The 10,685-nt window shown below is 46.7% G+C and overlaps 1 protein-coding gene across 1 annotated transcript in view; it reads right to left on the bottom strand.

Annotated features, from left to right (window-relative positions):
- Window positions 1-437: 437 nt before the first annotated feature.
- Supt6h (SPT6 homolog, histone chaperone and transcription elongation factor) overlaps window positions 438-10,685 on the bottom strand; it is a 33,823-nt gene continuing 23,575 nt past the window's right edge. The window contains exons 26-37 of the mRNA XM_046446816.2: window positions 9,854-10,001; window positions 8,761-8,903; window positions 7,406-7,546; window positions 6,080-6,275; window positions 5,450-5,688; window positions 4,819-4,932; window positions 4,524-4,648; window positions 2,570-2,682; window positions 2,238-2,315; window positions 1,981-2,147; window positions 1,326-1,513; window positions 438-1,232 (exon numbers count right to left, since the gene is read on the bottom strand). Of these exons, the coding sequence (XP_046302772.1) occupies window positions 1,046-1,232; window positions 1,326-1,513; window positions 1,981-2,147; window positions 2,238-2,315; window positions 2,570-2,682; window positions 4,524-4,648; window positions 4,819-4,932; window positions 5,450-5,688; window positions 6,080-6,275; window positions 7,406-7,546; window positions 8,761-8,903; window positions 9,854-10,001 (1,839 nt within the window). The 3' untranslated portion in view covers window positions 438-1,045. The remainder of the gene's footprint in view (window positions 1,233-1,325; window positions 1,514-1,980; window positions 2,148-2,237; window positions 2,316-2,569; window positions 2,683-4,523; window positions 4,649-4,818; window positions 4,933-5,449; window positions 5,689-6,079; window positions 6,276-7,405; window positions 7,547-8,760; window positions 8,904-9,853; window positions 10,002-10,685) is intronic.

The following is a 10,685-nucleotide window of genomic DNA, read 5'->3' as shown; positions in this document are numbered from 1 at the left end:
AAGTGGAATAGAGGGAGCTGCAGGGGCTCAAGTTGAGAAACTCAGATTTACTTGTGGCCTTTTATCTATAAGCCAGAGAAGACTCTGGCCCAGTGAGGCAGCTGTTCAAGTGGAGTAACAGCAAACTGACATTTATGAGGTGTCAGGCACTGGGCTGAGCAGTTCATACTGCCCCAGCTTGGTCCTTATAGCAGACTGATGAGGTAGGATTCAGAGCAAGCAAAGCCAGTTTTAAGACAGCAGGGATGGCACAGGTTACAGGGCTCAGAACGGGGGAGGAATGTGACCTCAGGCAGACTGAACAGGCTACCTGCTCTTCTATGAAACTGCCTCTCAGATGTATCAGGAGTTGTTGTCAGGGGAGCCCTTGGAGCTCCAAACTGCTTTGAAAGCCACCCCTTGAAGAGCAGAGAGCTGGAGAGAGAGGGTTCAGCAAGTGCTGTGTAGAAACACTGTTTATTCAAATGACAGGCAGGAAATGTGGCAGCAGCAGGTGGGTAAGGTCAGCCAGGCAGGGGCTAGCAGGTTAACACTGCTCCCTTTATGTCCCCTGCAATCCTGCTTTGAGAGCCACAAAGATGTTGATATCAAGATCAAAAATACTTTCCCTCCTCTCCCTCCTGCCCAAAATGAATAAATAGCATCCCTCTCCCCACAAGAGCTGGGGGAGACACACATGCTGAGCTTGGTACCCTATCATAGCCCAAAGTCAGGTGAGGGCAGAAGCTCAAAATGGCTTGTAGGGAGTAGAATACAAAACTGCTCACTCTCATCCTCATCTTCCCCTCTCCTCCACCATACCCTCCTCCCAGCCTGGTCCTAGGACAGGTGGTTAATGAGGGTCTGGCGTGGGTGAACTGCTGCCTGGCGTATACTGAGCTCAAGCTCACAAGGACATTTAGCCTGTTACCTGTCCAGGCTAACAACCAAAGAAAATGTCATTTAACGCCATTTTATGGACAGAAAAGGATGGGCAGGGAGTGAGGCAGTGGGCGGCCAGGCCCTCAAAGCCTCAGAGGTAACCAGAGTCTGAGGAGCAGGCCCCCTACCGATCCATCTCGTCCAGGAGCGGGGTGGCATCGCCAGCAATGGACATGGGGGTGCTTTCGATCATGGGACTTGGGGAGGGCCGAGGTGTCAACCGCTGCTTCTGTTTCCGCCGTTCTGCCTCCTTCTCCTGTAGCCATTGTTCTGCCATCTTCCCCCAGTCGATAGCTGCATGGCTGTTGGACCTGGGAGATGGAAAGAAGGGACTTTAAGCCCACAACTCAAGACAACATCTGTCCCTTCTAATAACCTTCCCTGTGCCTCCACCTTATACTTACTTTGGCTGTTGCTGCCGTTGCCTGGAGCTGGAAGAGGGCTGGGGCTGGGGCTGGGCAGACTGTGGGGTGGTGCTGGCCTGGAGCTGGTGGTATTGCGGTGTGGTGATGGGCTGGCTTGGGGTTGTGTAGGAGTAGCTGGGGGTCATTAGTGGTGTGGCCACTGGCTGTTGAGCTGGTGTTGGGAATACCTGGAAAGATGTGGACCAGTAAGTGGGGATGGGCTCTGGGCCTGTTTGGTCACTGTGAACTTCTGGCAAGCTGAAAGGATGGGCTCAAAACAGAACTTCCCAGGTGACCCAACCCTGAGCAGCATGTGATTCCAAGAAGCAGAAGGAGGCAAGAGGGTTGACAATGGCACATGAGGCCCACTGGTTTTGAAGGCCTTAGGATTCTAGTTGCTTGAGGGTTCCCCCAAGATCTCAAAGGACCCAGTTGAAAGGTCAGGTCCCCTCTATTCCCTTTCCAGTCAAGTGGGCTAGGGAAAAGGAACATCTGTTGGTAATGATTCCTAAGGTTAAGGAAGCCGTCTCTGCATATGAAGCCCTTTGTGGTGGGCACAGCCAGAGGTGTCTATAGGACTTGGGTTGGTAAAAGATGTCTGTTCCCTCTTGCTATTCCCCACACCATATAGATAACCCCTCCCCAAGCCACGTACATGGTAAGCGCTGCTGCCCCCTCCACTGCCTCCATAGCCATACTGGCTGGAGGCCCACTGGGCTGGGGTGGCATTAGGGTTCTGTCCCTGGCCTGTGACAGCAGCAATGGCACTGAACATCTGCGAAGTCATGTTCTGGGGTAGGGCATTCACAGCCCGTGTCAGATCTGTAAGCACATAAAGACGAGGATGGCATGTAAAAAGTGAAAGTTCCTCTGGTTCCAGCCCTTTCATAGACCCAGGCCCGAGTGCCCCACCTGCAAGGTTGATGTTGGCAGGAGTAGCGTTGATAGAGGCAGGTGTCCTTGTTCTGCTGCTGCTACTGGGGGTAATGCCTGTAAGGAAATGGCTATTGTTAGTTATGTCCATCCAGAAACCTATTTCTGGCTTCCTAATTCAGGGGCTAGAAGAGGTATTAAGATAGGTGAAGGGGAAATTGCACAGGCCCATTGGAGAGCCTTGCGGTTATAACATTCCTGCTCCCAGCTGCAATGACAGCCTACCCTTCCCCTCTCCCCTAGAGGCCAGCGATCACTTGAGTCATGTTCCTCCAACTATACCCTATAAGTCAAGAGACACCAGAACTCACCTGGCACAGGATCCTGGTAATGATCCTTAAACCATCTGAAGAGCCCATTTACAGTTGGGAAAATTTGGCCTCGGTACCGGAATCCTTCAGGAGTCACTGTTACATATTCTATCCTGAGGTTTTAGATGGAAACATATATCAGATTCCACTTGCAGCCCTCTATGAGAGAATGACCAGAACAGATGTCCACCATGTGAAGTAGCCAGAATGGGTGCTGGGGGAAAGGAGAGATGACAAAGCCTGTTCCTGATCCTGTGAGGGGAGCTACACATAGCAGAGTGCAGTCAAGGCCAAGGAGTCAGCAGCCCCTGTGTGCTGCATATAGGCTGTGAAGGAAAGTTTAATGGAGGAATGACATATGAGCTGCAGTGTGAAGGTAAGGGTGAGACCGAGGTCACAGAATGTTAGGCAGATGGGGCTTTCCTGGGTACCAAAGTGTGGGAATTTCTGTAGTGCTCCTGGAAAGTGGTAAATCTGTCCTTATCGGATACTTCCAAGAACAGCAAAGTGGTTAAGAGGAAGGGCTTTGGTTGAGAGGCCGAGGCAAGAAGATTCCAGGTTTAAGGTCAGTCTGGGCAATGTAATGACACCCTATCTCAATATAAAAAATAAAAGGGCTGGAAAGGATTGGGGATGTAGCTCAGTGGTAGAGTGCCCCTGGGTTGAATTTTCAGTACTGGGGGCGGGGGAAGAGAAAAGGAGGGACTCTGGATTCAGTTCTGACTTGAACTTTGCCACTTGTTACCTAAGTGATGCTGTACCAAGATACTAAACCTGAGTTTCTACTTCACTTATAAAATGAAGACAACAGCACTGAAATCCACAGGGTGGATCTAAGGACTAAATGAGCTTACCACAACACCAAACACAGGTTATACTCGGTCAAGGAGAATTTCTCAACCGCCCAAAGATAATGCTTAGTGTGGCAAAGTTCTCACTTAACTCAGTTGAAATCTGCTTACTAAATCTTCTCCAAGTGTGAACTCTGTCACATAAGGAGAATGTGCAAGGAGTCCACAGGAAGCTATCACACCAAATATGTTTCTAGATATATGTCTCCAGCTTGCTCAACTGTTCTTCATGGAACAGTTTTAGTTCCAGAGCCCTGCCCGCTATCTTCTGGAGGCATGTTGGTGAAATCAGAAATGGCTTCTCAGAAAAGGAGCACGACACTCTGGATATGTCCAAATGTAGGGTCTAGAGTGTAGGGCTCTTTATCACTTGGCCAACGAGACCCACTAATACAGTCAAAGCAGTGCATCACATGTGGTCAGTAAGGGCATAAGAGCAGAAATGTCCATATCTGGGTGGAGAGCCAAGGGGAGGATGGGGCAGGGCCTGTGTAGAGAAGGCTGGTGTGCTCACCAGCATGTGCAACAGACTAAACAAAGCAGACTAAAGAAACCATTTATCCTTCAGGTTCAAAGAGAGCTAGAGGGACACAGTAGTAAAGGATGCCTTGAGGAAGGCAGCCTGCCAGTCATGTATAGATGGGAGCACAGCAGGAGACGCAGAAATGCTCCTGACCCACACCTTCAGTGTGGGCACAAGAAAGAGTCAATACGTTGCAGCATCAAGTGATATATATTGAGAGCCCTAGGGAGGGTAAAGCAGGGAGAGAGGAGACCACTGTGCTACTCTAGTCTTGCCAGTCAGGTCAGAGAGTGCCTGGTGTTGCCCATCGTTCTTTGGCAAAGAAGTGAGGTGAAGGAAACTTCTTTTTCAGTGATGATGAATATGTCTTTCTCAGGTTTTTTTTTTTTTTTTGTCTCTGGTTTTTTTTTTATCTTTTTTTTTTTTGTCTCTAAATCATCACCCTTACTCCCCACCTCCAACCTCCACCTCCTTTCTGAACAAATAAGAGGAGAAAGGCAGGCAGAACCAGTGGGATACAACTCCCTTCTAGCCTGTCTGTGGACCCCAGCGGCAGCACCTCCTCAGCACCAGTGCTCACCTGGGTTTACCCCGGGGCTGGTATCCCAGGAGGAACTTGCCGGGCAGTTCCTTGCAGGCACAGATGAAATAAGGGATGAAGGTGGGCTTCTCCTTCTTAGTTTTGATGAGCAGCTCCTCTAATTTCTGGGGGTAAAATGAGGGGGAGAGGTTGGGACAGCAGCATGCTTGGTACAAAATGTCTGGTGCATATATATGTTCACTTCCTTCACCACGTGAGCATCCCCTACACTGAAGGGAAAGCATACATCCTTAAGAGCCTGTAAGGTGCCATCCCTCAGAGGCCCTGGGCTCACCTTGCGGTCCCCACCACTGCAATCCTGATAATACTTGTGGTTAAGGAGGTCCCGGGCAAAGGAGGCCATGGGTTGGACATAGCGGGCAACAATCTCATCCAAGTCTTCAAATTCCTGAGGGAAGAAGATAAAGGCCCCACATGTCACATTCAGAGGTGAGACTCCTGGCCTTTCATCAAATTCACCCTAAATAAAAACCATGGCAGGTGGTGGGCTTTCTGGTCCTGCCAAAGCCTCACTTCACTACAAGGTCCCCTTGACTAATCCATAGTTTTGAATCATGTCCAGACACACTGGCTTATGGGCATTATGTCCTTTAGGTCCTGACTGAAAAAACAGGGAACATCACTAGATTTCTCTTCCTAAACATAGGAACAAGAAATCTGGTATGTGTATGCGTACATATACTGTTATCTCTGCTTCCTCACTGGCTCTCTCCAAGTAGTTTATTCTACAATGTGGAGGATAGGAAGGAAGGGAAAAATACATAAAAACCAATAAAACGATTCATTCTACCAAACACCTCCTGTTTTGCTGCTCTACAGCTAAATTATGTGCGATGCATCCAAGTTACAACTATCAGGTGAAAGTAACCAGGAAGGGCTTGCAGGTGGCCGGGTGTGGCTCTCACCTCACTATTGATCCAAAGAGTAGCTCCAAGGCTGAAGGCATTTTCCTTGCCCTCCTCCCGCACATCCACATGCTGGTAGATGCCGTCACTGACTTTCCAGGTCACTGTCAGATGGTTCTCACCCTTGCTGCTTGGTCGGATGATCACGTCACCCTGATCCATGGTTTCCATCATCTTTTCTGCTTGTTTGAAATTGATATTATGGAAGGATGGGTGTGCAATCACTCGCTTGATGTATGCTGGAAAGGGCAGGAGAGAAGTACAGATCAGGTGATGGGGATAAGAGGTAGCAGCAATGGGACACACCGGATTCTGACTCAATGGGATTCTGAAACTCTTTCACCCTTTCTGGGCCTGAATTCTCTGATATGAATGACATGTTAGCCTGGGTTCCTGGGATTCTGAGACAATGATGCTTTGAGAGTTACAAGCCATTACAAACAAAATGTGATCCAAGAGACTCTGGGTTCCATTCCTACCCATGACTCCTTTTCATGATGACTCCAGACCTCAGTATCCTGAAGCTGAGACCCCACTCCTATTGGGACAATGATATACATGCACCCTGTGGCCTGAGTCCTATAGCAGCATTGCTGCCAAGACTCAGGGTATGATGGTAGGCACACTCACTGGTCCGTTGCTGCTTCCGTTTCATGTCTTCCTCCTGCTTGTGGTCTGCTGCTTCAGCATCAAAGTCATAGTAAGTGTCCTTGGGCAGTTTCCATTCATTGTTCCTGTCCACAAGGTCCGAGGTACGGCAGGTCAAGTCTGCACTAAACTTCTCAATGTCAATCTTCATGATGCGGCAGTGAACAGTCATTCCCACCTACATCCACAGAATATGTGAGCTGGAAGGGACAAAGATTATCTGGCCCTATGCCCTACTTCACATATGAGAAAACCAAAGTCCAGGCAGGAAGGTGGGACCTGCTCAAAGACAGCCTGCTACTAAATGGCAGGGGAGTAGTTAGGGGATGAGCATGCTATGCAGCCTACAGGCCAAGCCTGCAACAGCCCCTCCCACTCTAGGCAGGAAAAACAACTGGAGCCTGCTGGAATCTATCCTGTCACTTGTACTCTTCCCTTTTTCCATGAAGTTGGCTGGTTACTGCTCCTAGGGTTTTTCCTTTTGGAGGGGAAGCAAAGTAATAGCTGTTTTCTGTGAGCCCTATTATCAGTCACTCTGCATGGCCCTCCTCATGTTGAAAATCTTCTAAGATTTGTTATTAGGAATGTTTTTCCCTAGCCCTTCTGAGCCCAAACATCTCCCGGTTTATAACACTTAAAAAAAACCGGAGAACTAGGCAGATCTAGCCCTACCCATGTCACTGACTGGATGATCTTGAAAAGACACCTGAATTTCTTTGGGGGGAAAAAAAAATTCCCATCAGGTTGTAGTACTAGAGAGAGCAAACACCAATGTGGAGTGCTGATGTTTAGTGGGTATGTAATAAATGGTAGCTATGGCAGGATAATACTAAGACCTAAAGAACTTAGAAATTTACTTCCAATCCTCTTGGGCAGAAACCATTTGAAATTTTCTTCTGTGTTCTCTGGTTCTGCTGTGAAACCCCAGAAGTGCTCTGTACATGGGCTATGCCACACTTCCTTTTCCATCTCCCAGAGGAGTATTGCCTGGCCTTGGAGAAACAGGCAGAGACTTCCTATTTTGCAGCACATGATGCTGGGCCCTGTTTTCTATTCTCTGCCTAAGCTGCAGTTTCCCAAAATGGAAAAGAACACTCTGAAAGGGCTGACAACTGGCAGAATTGCACAAAAGCAGTGAACAAAAGCTGCTACTCATTCAGATGCTTCTCACCCTGGCTTCTGCAAGCTAGTTATAAATTCTCCCTGACACTCTCTCTACCAATAGCCAGAGCTTACGTGGGGATAGCCCAAAGTAAGTCTAACTGGGGTGGCTAAAAACTGTCCTATATCCCTAGGCCAATCATTTACCTTCACTCGCTCCTCTGGCCGCTTTACCACTTTGTCACTAAGAAATTTGGTGGGGATAAAGCCAGTGACACCATTGTCTAGCCGGGTTTTGACACCAATGGCCTGGCCCGGGCATGACCCGCTGTCAAAATGGTTCCAGACCTAAAGAAGCATAAGGAGAGAAGGTTCATTATTAAGATTCACATGTTCAGAAAAGAGCACTCAGGGGTGCTACAATTTATTTCACCACTGAGGTCTGGCACTGGTCTAAAAACATGACTTAGTCACCTGCTAGGACACAACTGTAACATCTACAGCATTCTTTGACTCATAGCTGATGCTTGGTGCCATGGGACATGCTTCTCTAATCTACAACCCTCTAGCTCCAACCAAGGCCACTCCTGTTGTGTTCTGCCCTAGCAAGCATCAGAATTGTCTGTGTCAGACTTCTCAGAACAATTCACTAAGTGAACCAGACATCCTTTGGTTGTCCCTTGGATGAATCATATCAGCTTCTTCTATTGGGTAAAATTGAGAAAATATTCCTAATAGTATATGAAGACCCAAAAAAGTCTTTGGGTGGTTTTAATGACATCAGAAAGGCAGATGATGTCTAGAAGAATATGGGGAAAAGTTAAAAATGTTGAGAATATAAAAACTGAACCTATGGATAATATAAATATTTAAGAGAAACCATAGATTTCTCTTTTCTTGCAGTACTGGAAATTGATCCCCAGCACGTTTCATTTTTTACTTTGAGAAAGGGTTAGGCCCACACTAGACTTGAACTTATGATTCTCCAGCTTCAGTCTCCTAAACTGCTGGGATTACAGACACATTCCATCACACCCAGTTTTTACAGATACCTTCTTCTTCTTTTTTTTTTCTTAAAGAGAAAGAGAGAATTTTTAATATATATATTTTTTTATTTTCGGTGGAAACAACATCTTTGTTTGTATGTGGTGCTGAGGATTGAACCCGGGACGCACTCATGCTAGGCGAGCGCGCTACCGCTTGAGCCACATCCCCAACCCTACAGATGCCTTCTAACAAGAAAGTATGGGGATGCTAAGACTACCGTATAGGCAAGAAATGCAAATCCTTACTTCCATAATAGGGTGGAATGAGCTGATCAGAGAATGAGACAAGAGTTAAAGGCTAGGTGACTGCTCCAAAATAAAGGAAAACATATAGCTCAGAAGCATATAGAGGGACTTCATGTTAAACACCTATATATACTCTACCCCTGCTTTCTTTTTTGTGTACTTGTTTGGTAAAAGCATGATCTAAAATACCATTTTTGATTCCTTTGTAGATCAAGCCATTCAATTGAAGAAGCCCAATGATTACAATTAAGATAACAATGCAGTTTATACCTCACTTAGTTCAGGGAAATTGTCTTGCTGACAGAAGGGGCACTGCCACAGCCCCGTCTCATCATTGCGGATTGCCTGGTCATAGCTTTCACCCTGTGGACGCCTGTGAGCAATGCCAGTGACGTTGCAGATAATGAGCTTTCCTGGAGGCAAAGGAGAGAACAGGTAACAGACTGTGAAAACAGGAGAGGTGACTCCTTCCCACCAACCTTTTAGTGACAGAACTTTTTTTCCTTTTTTCTTTTGCCATATTGGGATTGAACCCTGGGGTACTCTACCACTGAACTACATTCTTTTTATTTTTTATTTTTAGACAGCGTTTTGACAAGTTGCTGAGGCTGGCTTTTAACTTGCAGTCCTTCTGCCTCAGTCTCCTGAGTAGCTGGGACTATAGGTGTGTGCCACCATGTCAGACTCCTGCATTATTATTATTATTATTATTATTTTTTAAAATATTTATTATTTTTTAGTTTTCGGCGGTCACAACATCTTTGTTTGTATGTGGTGCTGAGGATCGAACCTGGGCCGCACGCATGCCAGGCCAGCGCGCTACCGCTTAAGCCACATCCCCAGCCCCTATTATTATTTTTTTAATATTTATTTTTCAGTTGTAGTTGAACACAATACCTTTATTTTATTTATTCATTTATTTTTATGTGGTGTCGAGGATTGAACCTAGGGCTTTGTACGTGCTAAATGAGGGCTTTACCACTAAGCCACGATCCCAGCCCCAAACCCCTACATTCTTTTTGGCGGTGGGGTCGGGGCAGGAGCAAGGGGTTCTGGGGATTGAATCCAGGGGTACTCAACCCCTGAGCCACATCCCTAGCGCCTTGTTTTTGCTGAGGCTGGCTCTGAACTTGCGATTCTCCTGTCTCAGCCACCTGAGCCACTGGGATTACAGGCATGAGCAACCACTCCCGGCTCCTACTTTATTTTAAAAGATTTTCTGGTATTCCCCACCTATAGTATAGATCTGCCTTGTTCTAATGGAACCACTGCTTTCACTGCTTGGTTTGATGTATACTGTAACTGTTCTTTCATTCTCCATCGTATCCTCCTCCCCAACCAAAAATATAGCCCCAGAACTTACCAATGTAGAAAGTCTCTGGAGTTTCTTTGGTTAACATATTAAAGATCTCTTCGGTGTTGGGAGAGCGGTAGGCTGTTCGGAGGTCCTTGTACCGACAGCTCAGCTCTGCCCGGATGTCATATAATGTGATGTGTTTGTCGCCATAGCCCTAAGGAAGATGTTCATCAGGAAAAGCCTTGCAACTGTTCCCCAACCTAAGCCAGGGCAATGAAGGGAGTAGGCTAGCTGGGATTCTTCTCTTCTTTCTTTTAGACATTTAGTAAAGGTTACTTTCTTTTTCTCCTTTTGAGATGGGGTTTTACTATGTTCACTATGTTGCCCAAGCTGGCCTAGAACCCAGTAGTAGGTAGGATTATAAGTGTGTACCATATGCTTAGCTCTATTTTTTATTTTGAGAAAGGGTCTTGCTAAGATTTCTAGGGTGATCTTGAACTTTCAATCCTCTGGCCTCCGACTTCCGAGTAGCTGGGATTATAGGCATGTGCCACCATGCCTGGCTAAAGGAAGTTTTCAAAATTAGGCAAGGGGCACTGTTGTGTACTGAAAATGCTTCATGAAATCCTGTGTGTAAAACAGATAAATGCAAAGTTGCAGTCAGAAAGGAGGAAAGAGGCCTAGAAGGAAACTGTAGTTATGATACCCTGATAATTCCTACCTGCTCTTCATAATTATAGTTACCAACATCAAAGACTTCTGTGGCTCCTTAAGAAGCAGGCTAAAACTTTCCTTGAGAGACTTGATAGCACATACTCAGGGATAATAGAGGATCAAGGCTGCCTTCTACTAACGTAAGGTTTCTCTGGCCACTTGTGATGGGTTTTTCTGCCAGGTA

Source organism: Marmota monax, unplaced genomic scaffold (assembly GCF_021218885.2).
Source record: "Marmota monax isolate L192 unplaced genomic scaffold, Marmota_monax_Labrador192_F-V1.1 WCK01_AAM20220418_F8-fsc00138, whole genome shotgun sequence".
Classification (NCBI taxonomy): Eukaryota; Metazoa; Chordata; class Mammalia; order Rodentia; family Sciuridae; genus Marmota; species Marmota monax.
This window is presented reverse-complemented; position numbering and strand designations above follow the sequence as displayed.